This window comes from Carassius auratus, chromosome 19 (assembly GCF_003368295.1).
Source record: "Carassius auratus strain Wakin chromosome 19, ASM336829v1, whole genome shotgun sequence".
Taxonomy (NCBI): domain Eukaryota; kingdom Metazoa; phylum Chordata; class Actinopteri; order Cypriniformes; family Cyprinidae; genus Carassius; species Carassius auratus.
In genome coordinates this window covers 4357134-4370424 of record NC_039261.1, presented here as the reverse complement: position 1 = coordinate 4370424, position 13291 = coordinate 4357134, and the positions used below count along the sequence as shown (strand labels likewise).

General features: G+C 39.1%; 1 protein-coding gene across 1 annotated transcript in view; it reads left to right on the top strand.

Moving 5' to 3' along the window:
* rims2b (regulating synaptic membrane exocytosis 2b) overlaps positions 1-13291 on the top strand; it is a 138233-nt gene that overhangs the window by 81067 nt on the left and 43875 nt on the right. Inside the window, exons 12-20 of the mRNA XM_026288430.1 lie at positions 1520-1650; positions 2623-2794; positions 3691-3844; positions 5014-5040; positions 5457-5525; positions 9538-9673; positions 11239-11325; positions 11675-11746; positions 12798-12893. Of these exons, the coding sequence (XP_026144215.1) occupies positions 1520-1650; positions 2623-2794; positions 3691-3844; positions 5014-5040; positions 5457-5525; positions 9538-9673; positions 11239-11325; positions 11675-11746; positions 12798-12893 (944 nt within the window). The remainder of the gene's footprint in view (positions 1-1519; positions 1651-2622; positions 2795-3690; positions 3845-5013; positions 5041-5456; positions 5526-9537; positions 9674-11238; positions 11326-11674; positions 11747-12797; positions 12894-13291) is intronic.

Genomic DNA, 13291 nt, shown 5'->3' with positions numbered 1-13291 from the left:
CGGTACAATTTGTTTGGACTGAAGCCTTCCCCCTGCTGTTTTTTGCAATGGAAGCTTCCTGGATTGCTCTAGTCTGTACTGAGCTCTTTCTGTTGCTTTGCTGCATGCATTAGACTGAAGTACCCATCTAGAATAGCGAGTTCTCTCTAAAGGTGCATTACAGATGTGTGTTTCTTTCAGCTCTAGTGATCTGGAAGGGCAAATACTGGGAAGACTGCTAATTTCTATCAATGAAAACTTGAGAAGTGCCAGAGATGAAATAATTAAATGTCATTTTGGAAATAAAACTAGTGGTGTTCATTTATTAATTTAGTAAATACTATTGTGCATGTAGAAAAATATTTGAAAATATATATAAAAACAATTATATTATTACATTACATACATTACATTGAAATATTGTAAAGAAATTTGTGCATTTAATTATTTAATACATAAATAGGCAGATTTAAATAATTAACACTGATTTAATTGTTTCTAAAAAATATTTATGATTTATTCAAATGAGTGCATTAAACTTTTGATTTATTTCAAAATAAATGATTAACTTTATTTTTGGATGAATTTGATTATCTATTGAGAGTTATTTTCATCCAGCAGTCCTCCTGTTTTTGCGCTTCCTGTTTTTACCAGGTTTTGTTTTTAGGATTTATTTACGGTGTAAAAATAGATGCATGTGTGAGATCGACTCTTTAGTTGAATTCGGTCCAAGATAGCTGTCTCTGAGACTTTCAAAGCTGCTTCGATTTGAATTCTGCTTTGGGCTAAAAAAGTTTGAGTATTTTTCATTTTGTTACATTTCCTCCTATTCTGCTGTGTGGTATGTTATTTGATTTGGATTGCTAGTGTCTGTCAGTTTTAGAGTAAATCTGACAAATTGTGATTACTTTGGGGTCATCTGATTGGACAAGACCTGTGGCAGACACGCCCTCATCCCCTGGCCAGCCAATGAGGGAGGGGGTAATCCACAGCACACAAACAGCTGTTCACATCCTCTCACCTGCAGCCCAACAAAATCATAGACAAGAATATTCTGGGTTGAATGCCATTTTAAGTCAATTGGTCTCCATTAGTGGCATACTGCCGATTACTTCAGAAACTCTTCCCTCAGTTTGAATCCTAGTACAATGCCATTTTCTGTAGTAATTGCAGTACTGTTGAAATAAATAAATAATAGGTTACAAACTGAGATACAAGTTAAAATGATTATCTATAGTAATGAATCTGTATTTAACCTGGAATATTGAGGACCGTATAAACCCCTTAAACGTTGTGCTGTCAAACTATGTGATTCAGTGCTTAGAATAGTAGAATTTGGTATTCGTTTCAGTGGTGAATGTAGCTGGTGGTTAAAGACTGAGGAGCTGAGAGGTAGTCAGCTTGATGTAGTTGGTGTGTGCTGGAGCTGTTCCTCTGGGAAAGATCTGCCAAGCATGTGATGCTGCACACATTGCATAAGGGGCACTTCTGGGGTGAGCTCTCCTCACAGACCTCCTAACAGAGCCCGTCTCTTCTGCAGGTCAAGCTGTGGTATGATAAAGCAGGACATCAGCTCATCCTCACTATCCTGGGAGCCAAAGACCTGCCTTCAAGGGAAGACGGGCGACCCAGGAATCCATACGTCAAAATCTACTTCCTCCCCGACAGAAGGTTTATATTTCAAATAAACATTGTCTATTTGAACATATTTTAAAATGTAATTTATTCCTGTGATCAAAGCTGAGCATCATTACTCCAGTCTTCAGTGTCACATGATCCTTCAGAAAACATTCTGATATACTTAATTGTTGTTTTTCTAAATTCTTTAGAAATTCCAAAAAAAATGATTTTACATTTTTATGCAATTATCCATGAATAAGTAAACAAACAAAAATGAAATAAAATATCAAAACAATGAATGTACATTCATATAAAAAATATTTCAGTTATATATATATTTATTATTATTATTATTATTATTATTATTAATTTTTTTTGAGGAGGGGTTGACAAAACAACAACAGCAGCAGCATTATGCCATAACATCAGTGATTGCTTCTGTATTTGTAATAACAAAGCACATAATATTGAAGACTCTAAAGCTGAATAATAATCTGAGGTTGGAGAATCGTAAGAGTAGAAAATAAAAGCTAAAGTGAATATATTTGTGTGTCTATCCACAGTGAGCACATGAAGCCTTCAAAGTCACACTGACATAATTACATATCAGTTTTTATAGTAAACCCAATGATTATTTTCAGGACACAAAGTGTGTTTTGTATTTTAGAAGACCGCAAACTTTAATAACCAAGACTTCAAAGCCTAGTGAAATACTTTGCAATCCTCAGAATCATCCATTTATAGAGGGGATTTTAACCTGGGGAAAATGAATGGGAAATATTTTGCAACCCAGATAATAAAATAATAACTATAAAGCTAAACATTCAATTTTTAAGAAAGAAAATATTTATATATTATCTGAAAAAAATAAATAATAATAATTAATGAATAATTAGGTGTAATGATGTCAAAAAATGTGTGCATTTAATTAAAACGTTTCAAATCGGGATAGGTTTGGTGTCTCTGTGGGTTTGTAAAGTCACATCAGCAGTGCTAAATTATGAACTTACATGCTCTTCTCAGCGATAAAAGCAAGAGAAGAACGAAAACAGTGAAGAAATCTCTGGAGCCCAAGTGGAACCAGACGTTCATGTACTCGCCGGTGCACAGACGAGAGTTCAGGGAGCGCATGCTGGAGATCACGGTGTGGGACCAGGCCCGAGTCCGAGAGGAGGAGAGCGAGTTCCTGGGAGAGGTGAGAGAGAGAGATCTCATGCAAGACCACTGTTGTGCAACAATATCAGACTTCAATAGAGTAACATCAATTATAAAACTATTTTGAGCCTTACTTTGAAATGTTTGAACGCTTAGCATTAACATTTGCACTGCATCTTAAACTCATAAAACACTACAAGTCATGATAAACGGATGTGTGTTTGATGTAGGGCTGGATGATTAATCGAAATTAAAATCGAACTTACAATAAGAAACTCTAACCAATGTAATTTTCCCATGTCAGTTATTTATTATTTATTTTTTTAATCCTATTAATACTTTCCCCTTAAAACATACTACCGTAGTCGGCGCTATATTGATGTGACTGTTGCGCTTGCGTCTTTTGCAGCGTCTCGCACATGAATAGTATTTAAACTTTTCCATGCAGTGCTGCTCATCAATGTCAGATCCATAACAGTGGAACAATCAGAAGCCCCTGGAGGCGGGGCAAGCATTGCAAGCTTTTGTTTACAGCAGCAGGTTGGCATGGCAACTTTTGTATTTGTTACCCTAGACCACAAAACCATTCATAATGGTCTTTTTTTGGAAATTTGAAAATCTGGAATCTGAGGGTGCAAAAAAGAAAAAATCTAAATATTGACAAAATCGACTTTAAAGTTAGCAATACATATTACTAATTATGTTTTGCTATATTTACAGAAAGAAATGCACAAAATATCTTCATGAAACATGATCTTTACTTAATGTTTTTATGATTTTTGGTATAAAATAAAAACAATATTTTTGACCCATACCGTGAATTGTTGGTTATTGCTACAAATATCCCCCAGCGACTCGAGACTGGTCTTAAGACTGGAGCTCTGTCTCGTCATATCGCCCAGCCCTAGTTTATATCCTGTGTGTTTGTGTGTGTAGATTCTGATCGAGCTGGAGACGGCGCTGCTGGACGATCAGCCTCACTGGTATAAGCTCCAGACACACGACCTGTCCTCGATGCCGCTGCCGAACCCCTCGCCCTACATGCAGAGACGCCTCCTGCACGGAGAGAGCCCCACACGCAGGCTACAGAGTACGTACTGTTACAGCAAACACAAGCACAATACAGAAAACACAAACACACACTCTCAGGAAGAAATACAAAGCTGACCCTAAGATACAAAGTTCACCCAAAAATGAAAATTAATCATTTACTCATCCTCAAGTTGCTGGTACCCATCGACTTCCATGGTATTATTTTTTAATACTTTGGAAGTCAGTGGCTACTGTCAACTGTTTTATGAAATATCTTATTTTGTGTTCAGCAGAAGAAAGATATTCATAAAGGTTCGAAACAAGGAGAGGGTGAGTAAATGATGGCAGAAGTTTCGTTTTGGGGTGATCTGTCACTTTAAGTGTTCACACAACAGTTAAATGTGATCCGAGTCTGATTGTGAAAATCAAAAATCACATTTTTAAACGAATTCCAGACCATTTTATATGTGGAAATCAACTTCTGTGTGATTTTTTACGTCAGTCATTCATCATAATTTTGTGTTTGGTTTATTATTTGTGTAAATCATAAAATAATTCATGAATTGCACTGTATTACTATACATAGAGATATCCAAAAATACACACATACTGTTCAAAACCACTTGGTCATTAAGATTTTTTTAATCTTTTTGAAAATATTCTCTTCTGCTCACAAGGCTGCATTTATTTGATCAATAATACAGTAAAAATAGAAATATTGTGAAATATTATTACACTTTAAAATATCTGTTTTCTATGTGAATATATTTTCAAATGTAATTTATTCCTGTGATTTAAAGCTCAATTTTCATCATCATTACTCCAGTCTCCATTGTCACATGATCTTCAAGAAACATAATTGTCATTCTCACACTTGTGATGAATCCTTGCTGAATAAAATTAACATTATTAACATACTGATAAAATGATAAAAGTATTGATTGAAAAGTATTAAGGTAATTTAAAACAACAACAACAACAACAAATGGACCCCATGCTTTTGAACCGTAGTCTGTTATCTGTTTAAAATTTAAAGAACTTTTACGTTTTTGAAAATAAATGTACAAAAAATCAGAATACAAATTTACAGGCCCGCTCTGGTACAAAATGTCCGTTATATTCGGTATCGTTTTTATTTCCATATTTTGTTTTTGTTGATGATTCTTGTTCTCATGTTTTGTTTCCTTCTAAAACATTACTGTCTATCCGCCACTGACACATTTCCAGACAAGGGCCCATATTTTTACAGCTCAGGTAACTTTGCCCTGCTTGCTCCAGCTAGCATGTGATTGGCCAGATGTGTGATTTTCTCTCCTCTACACTCTCAAAGTGTGATCTCCCCTCACTTCCTCCTCATGCTCCTCAGAAACCCACGCTGTCCCTCACTGACGCCCATCGCTGCTGCTACATGCCACCAGTCCTCATAGTACAGCTTCTCTGCCGCATTCACAATTACAATATAAAGAAAAGCAGCTTAGTTAACAGTCCTGAGTCACGCTTTTCCCAGCCTCTCACAAACCTTTCTGTGGTTTTTGCTGTGTAATATTTGAGTCTGAACACAGTGTGTTATCAGTGTGATTTTCAACATGTTTTCCAACACAGTCACATTAAGAGGGTCTTTTCTTCATCGTGACTCTTGTGGTCCCTTTCTCTGTTTCTCCCTCTCTCAGGGTCACAGAGAATCAGTGACAGCGAGTTCTCTGATTACGACTGTGAAGACGGGATTGGTGTTATCTCAGGTAAGTCACCTGCTTTAGCACCACACTGTACTTACAAAACTGAAGATCTGAGTCTGCTTGGAAACATTTTATTCACTCCTTTTCAGTTAAATTCAGGGATCTTTTATATATCATTACATACACATCTATATGTGTATTATATAACTATTAGATTTATTTGTAACAAACACAAAACATCTATATTTAAGGGCTCTTTTTGAACTTTTGTGAGTGAAATATGAGTGAAATGTAATTCTATACAATACTGTTCAAAAGTTTGGGGTCAGTAAGATTTTTATGTTTAAGAAAGAACCGTCTTCTCACCAAGACTGCATTTATTTGATCAAAAATACAGTAAAAACGTCTCAGGTTACGAATGTAACCATGGTTCCCTGAGAGGGAACGAGACACTGCGTCCTCTGAAGGGACACTATGGGGAACACCTCGTCGTGACCCGTGTCTGAAGCATACTTTGAAAAATGCCAACGTGTTGGCCGGCGACAGCCTCTGACGTCGCTACCGGCACGACTATAAATACGCGCCTGTAGGACCAGTCACTTATCTTCTTCGTGAAGCTTGTGTCCGAAGCATGGCAGGGAGCTAGAGGACGCAGTGTCTCGTTCCCTCTCAGGGAACCATGGTTACATTCGTAACCTGAGACGTTCCCTGTCAAGGGAACTTCGAACTGCGTCCTCTGAAGGGACACTATGGGGAACAGTATACCCACGCCGCCATGCTGAGGGGAGTGCAGGCCAGAATCATGGCAAACACTAAGTACCAACTCTACCATTTCACCGGGAGTCGCCCCTGGGACGGTTCGACGGCTGTCCATGACATTATCCCTTATGGCCAAAGGCCTAAGCTACATACCCAACTTACCTGTAGGGCCTCGGCCCGGAGTAGAGCTGAAGGCTTGGAATCACGAAAGATTCCTTTAAAGGGATACGGCTAAGAACCTAGCACTGTTTATTACCAAGTCTTGCCTGTCACAAAAAGAGGGGCTCTCGTGGCACTCTGATAGAGCAGCTCGTAGATGGAGTGGCCCGGGAGCAGAGCAATTGGAGGACGGAACGTACACATGAAGCCTTGGCCATGCCTGTACCATGGCGTCTAGCCCCAATGGAGCTGGTTGAGTCAGAGGAAGCCAGAGGGGATAGTGCAACGCTCTCTTGAGCCGCAAAACCGATCCACCCAGGTCTGGTCAACCACTCCAACTCTGCTTCAACACCTTGGTGCGAAGGCGCCATTCCCCGAGCCTCAGCCCCTGCCTTAGCAGGATGTCTGCTCTCACAGTGCGTCTCAAAACAGTATGTAGTACTGGAGTGCTTTGATGAAAAAAACGAGAATTCAGTCTCCCATGAGAGGAGGACTCCGAGCTCCGAGCAGCATGCTCATAGGCGACCATTTTTGAAAAGGGGAGCACTGCTAAACTACCGTGAGAATTGCCCACACAGCCCCCCATGTTGAGGGGCGGTGCTTGAGGTGTATAACAAATACACACTGGTTGAATGAAGCCCAAGGAACCCCGGGGCTAATCATCTCAAGAAAGGGAACGAAGCGGAGCGTGTAACCCTTACCGTACAGGATTCCAGAAAGTGCGCAGAGCCTTGCGTGCACACTTACCACTTATGTGGATTTCAGACAGTGTGCAAAGCATTAACGTGCACACTGACCACCATGTGGTTTTGAGAAAATACACAGGCTTAGCGTGTGTACTGAAAGGTTACCTGACAACCACAGTATGTGGGAGTTCACCTTCAGAGAGACCTGTGAAGCCTACTAACTGATAACCACAATATGTGGGAGTTCACCTACAGAGAGGCCTGCTAATACCTGTTACCAGATAACCACCTCAGTGGAAGGTAATATGGAACTCGACTCCAGGGAGGCCTGGTGAGGCCTACTACCTGACAACCACAGTATGTGGGAGCTCGCTTTCAGAGAGACCTGTTGAAGCCTACTATCTGAAAAACCAAAATATGCTATTTAGTGGAAATGCACAGTAAGTGGGAGCTAAATCTCCAGGGAGGCCTGGTGAGGCCTACTACATGACAACCACAGTATGTGGGAGCTCACCATCAGGGAGGCCTGATGAAGCCTACTACCTGATAACCACAATATGTGGGAGTCCACACAGCCCCTCATGTTGAGGGAAGCGATGTTTGGGGTGTATAACAAATACACACTGGTTGAATGAAGTCCATGGACCCCAAGGCTAATCATCTTCAGAAAGGGAACGAAGCAGAGCGCGTAACCCCTACAGTACAGGATTTTAGAAAGTGTGCAGAGCCTTGCGTGCACACTTACATGGATTTGAGACAGTGCGCAAAGTGTTCATGTGCACACTGACCACCATGTGGTTTTGAGAAAGTACACCGGCTTAGCGTGTGTACAGAAAGGTTCCTAAGCATCACATTAGGCGCTGGATTGTATGGGAGAGGCGAGCTCCAACCCTCAAGCGAGGGGAGCATCACCTGAGGCAGTACATACAGAAGGACTCCGTAACTACCACCTCCCCGGATGCGCCAAGCGGCCAGGCGGCCCCTCAGGGTGACCTGGCCGGACATCCATGAAATTCCCTGCAGGGTTGGCCGGGGGGGGGCGAACCCACACGGCACGGCCGCCTGCCGAAAGCCTGTGATCGTGGCCAGAGCGATCACAGTAACGTCGCGAGGTCGCCTCGATGAGCGTTATTTGTCTGACCATAGCCCACCAGCCCAGGTGAGCCTCCCATTCTTGCCTGACTTACATGCAGAAGTCGAAAAGGAATGGAAGAGGCCGTTTTTCTCTCACATCCATCGTGCAAAGACTGTGTGTGTCATCAGGTGTCAAATAACACTGACATGGATGCACACACTGTATAAACGCCTTGCTAGTGGATGCCATGATAACAATAATAGATCGCTCTTACCGTTCTGGTCATTTCTCAGATGCACACTTCAAACAAAACAGTCAATGAAGACGAAGAAGATAAGTGACGGGTCCTACGGTCGCGTATTTATAGTCGCGCCGGTAGCGACGTCAGAGGCTGTTGCCGGCCAACACGTTGGCGTTTTTCAAAGTATGTTTCAGACACGGGTCACGACGAGGTGTTCCCCATAGTGTCCCTTCAGAGGACGCAGTTCGAAGTTCCCTTGACAGGGAACATTAACATTGTGTAATATTTTTGCAATTAAAAACAACTTTTTTCTATATAAATATATTGTAAAATGCAATTTATTGAATTTTACAGAATTTTCAGCATCATTCCTCCAGTCTTCAGTGACACATGATGCTTCAGAAATCACTCTAATATGCTGATTTACTGCTCAAGAAAAATGTATTAATATTATTATTATTATTATTATTGTTATCATTATTATCAATGTTGTAAACAGTTGTGCTGCTTTCTATTTTTGTGGGAACAAGGTTTCACAGATAAATAGAAAGTTCAAAATTACAGCATTTATTTGAAATAAAAATCTTTTTGTAACATCATAAATGTTTTTCACTTTAGATCAATTTAATGTGTCTTTTTTTATATATAAAAGCTTTAATTTCTTAAAAAATTCTTACTGAGCCCAAACTTTTAAATACACAGCCAAACACTGATTTAATGGGGCACAATCTGATCTGAATAAATATCAGTTGTGTCTGTAATGATCTTTTTGATGTCCTGTTCAAACAAGCTTATCAACAAATCAAATTAAAGGATATTGTTAGAGAGAAGATTACTGTGAACTTAAATCTCCTGATTCAGCAAAAGGAAAATCCTCACCGTCATTTCACACTGACCGCATTGGTTCTCTTCATTTTTTCATGTGTTTTCATGTTCCTGAATGAAGTGTTGATATCACTATAAAATAAAGTTCACTGTGGTAGACCACATAAAGTTCTACTAAAAAAGTATTTGGACACCTAAATATGTCTTAATGCCAGTGTATTAGCTACTTTGCTCTTATTCTTCAGTGAATGTATGACTTATAATTTGGTATTATTTGGTGGATAGATGGCACTGCTGAAGTAAATGTGTCTTTTGTTGTGTTTGCCTCAGATTACAGGCACAATGGCAGGGATTTCCAGAGCTCCACTCTCTCTGTCCCGGAGCAGGTGATGTCGTCCAATCACTGTTCCCAATCAGACATGTCCCGCACACGCTCGCGCTCACCCAGTGTGCCTCCACCGCAAAGGTACAAACAGACGCATAAGGGCTGTTCGTTATGGGTCAAGAGATCATATCATAAAACATACTCCAGACTTCCTTCCAAAGATGACAAAAAGATGAGTTATTAAAACGATTATCATTCTTCAGCTTTCTGACATCAAATGGATAAATTAGGGATGCACTGTCAGCCGATAATGGCTTTAAATGTAAATATGGGCATTGGCCTGATATGAAATATGATGTCAATATGTCTTGCCGATAAGAGGGATATGTTAACTCAAGGTTTTTGTATTCATTACATTTATATTAATTAATTATATATATATATATATATATATATATATATATATATATATATATATATATATATATTTTTTTTTTTAAACAAATGATAATCTTTAAAAATAAAAAAAATAAAAGCTATTTTGCTTTAGACCATCTTAAAATAAAGATTTACATTATAAAATAACTTAGTTATTGTTTATTTAATTCTAACAAATATTTTCTTGTTAATAGCGAACCAAAATTATAAATAATTTGCTTATATTTCTAGAGAGACTTGGTGTTGTTTCCAGATAAAAGGAAAATATATCCGTATCGGCTATCGGTTATCGGCAAAAATGTGGAAATTCTTAGTAAACCTAAAAGAAGATACCTCATCACTCTAAAGCAAAAAGTTACAATTAAACATGTTTAACGTTTACAATATCTGTAATAATGGTGATTTTTGAGTGGCAAATGCTATTAACTATATGTTTTGACTATTTAAAATGATTTTCAAGACAATATCGGGTATAAGGCATTTGAGTATAATTGTAAACATCTATCTTCAAGTTGTGGTTTATATGCATTTTGTACAGTATGTGTTAATTTTTTTTTATTTTTTTTTTGTATTGTTATGAGTAACACTTTCGGTAACATCAGGGAACCCTATTCACTATTAACTAGTTGTTTATTAGCATGCATATTGCTAGCATATGGGCTGTTTATTAGTGCAACTAAAGTGCATATTAATGCATGAACATATCCTAGATCACTTTACCCAAGCCCATACCTAAACATCACCACTACAATAACTACCTTAATTACCATCAATAAGCAGCAAATTAGGAAATTAGGAGGCAAAAATTAAATTAATATGTGTTCTCCGATCTAAAATTATTTGCATATTGTTGGGTGATTCAGAGTGAAAACTGGTTTTATATAATTTTATGACAGTATATGCTATACTGTTCTCACTGATTTACAATACAATCTTTCAGAATTTCATTGTACTTTTTGGGCACATAAATATCAGCATCTGCAACATATTGCATATTTTTTGCTCAGTTGTTGGTTTAGAAACGAGAAATCTTGCCATGGCAACTAGGTGAAATAAACCAACAAAAAAGAAATGTTGAAATTTATATGAATTACTAAAATAACTTGAAATAAAATACAATTAAAGCTAAATAGAAATGCATTAAAAAAATCAAAAGCAGAAAACAAGTTATTTAAAAATAAATAAAATATAAGTGATTTGAAAATAATAAATCCCTGTCACTAGCGCTCTTTGTTAGCAGGGCTCTGATTTTCTCTCCTCTCCTTCAGTCGAAGTTTAGACCACGGTGTGAGAGGAGGACCCTCGCTTTATGGCCCCCGACATCGCCTGTCTGAAGACAGATACTCACCAGACAGGTATGAGTTCGCAAAACACGCTCAGATACAACGGTTTACATACAGCGCTTGCCCTTAAAAGCTTGACTGTTTTCTAGATTTCCTTTGCTGATACTGGGAACATAAATGAATGTCTCCATATACAGTACCTTCGTGATTTCATAGAACGTGATTACAGAAATTCAGTGTGAGAAATAAGATGTGCCACATCCACCATAGAAAGCAGGAAAACATGTATTCCTCCTCTTTTCTTTTTGACATCACTCTCTCATTTCATCTGCCAATCTCTCGCTTTTGTTATCTTTCCATCGCTCCATATTCAGTAGCTCCGTTCAACCGTATTTCTGTTCTTTACTCCCTGTGGTTGCAGCCAGTATCTTACCCTCCCTCCTCGAACCAGACACAGACAGCCAAGCATCGACCCCGCTATCCAGGACCCCAGGTATTCAGTCAGTGTCACGCAGCCCTGCCCACCTCCCCCTTCTGTCCAATCACAGCGCTCCTCTCACTTTCACCCTCCCACTTCCCCCTGCTGCTAGTTGATTGACAGGTGACAGCTTGCCCACACATAGCACTGCATAAGAGGCTGCTCTTCTCACTTTGTTTATTCATTATAAGTATGAAAAGAAGACTACTGAACGCACTCATACATAATTTATCACATCTTAGGACAACAGAGGCATGTTTCTACACAAGAAAACATCTGTTACTGAGACTCTCGCCTTCTTAGACTTTAAAGGAGAGCTCACGTTTCAATACAAGCAAACCTCTGTCGACACAATTTTGTGACAAACTGTTACTGTAGAAAATCATTTGGACATGCTCTTTAGTTGTTTAATTAGTAATACACTCATTTTGCACTTGTTTTTGCTAAAATGGTTTTTACTTACAGAAATAATTTAAAATGATTCATCTCATTTCAAGACTTACAGTTTTAATATGGCAGTACTTTGTTTTTAAACATTTATTATATACCGTATTTTCTGGACTATAAGTCGCACGTTTTTTCATAGTGTGGCTGGTCCTGTGACTTATAGTCAGGTGCGACTTATTTATCAAAATTAATTTGACATGAACCAAGAGACATGAACTAAGAGACATGAACCAAGATAAAACATTACCTTCTCCAGCTGCCAGAGGGCGCTCTATGCTGCACAGTGCTCCTGTAGTCTACACTGAAAACACAGAGCGCCATCTCGTGGCTGGAGACGGTAATGTTTTCTCTTGGTGCTTGGTTCTAAATAAATGTGACTTATTGTCCAGTGCGACTATGTTTTTTTCCTCGTCATGACGTATTTTTGGACTGATGCGACTTATACTCAGGTGCGGCCCAAGGTTACTTGATTTCCACTTTTGTGCTTTGTGCGATCTTCACCTGTGCCCTCAGAGAGGAAGGGGGATGAAAATCTCCGCCCTCTTAACATCTAGATAACGCCCACTTGCCCCACCCCCAACTCTAACAACCTCACTCTGGTTTCTGTTCTGACTCCTAGCATGTACCCCCTCTATCGGGAGGATGCGGTCAGGTTACTGCGCTCCACTAGGATGGCCCGTGCATACTCAGACGGGGCTTACAATAGCATGGACAGGTAGTAAACCACAGCGGTTCACTCTCGTTTGCACGATGCTCCATATTTAGTGCTGTGGGTAGTAGTTTGGACTAGAACAGCTAGTTGCGCCCCTTACATCTACAGCATGTAGGGCTGCACGATACCTGGTTAATCATGAATTTGCTTTAATATAGCCATGAAATACTGTCATTGCACTTTCATTTCTGCACAAATCAAGAGAATTTCAACCTGCATGCTTGGCTCACAGATTTTGTCACTGCAAACAGCAGGTTTCCTGTAAATCTCAATAGAGATCACTAAACTCCAGCTTACGAGCGTTTCCAGCTCATTTGTGCTTTACGGTTGCCAGGTTGGGCAGATTAAGCACTGGGATGAAAATGTATGGATTTAAGAAAAAAAAAAAAAACTCTGGGGCA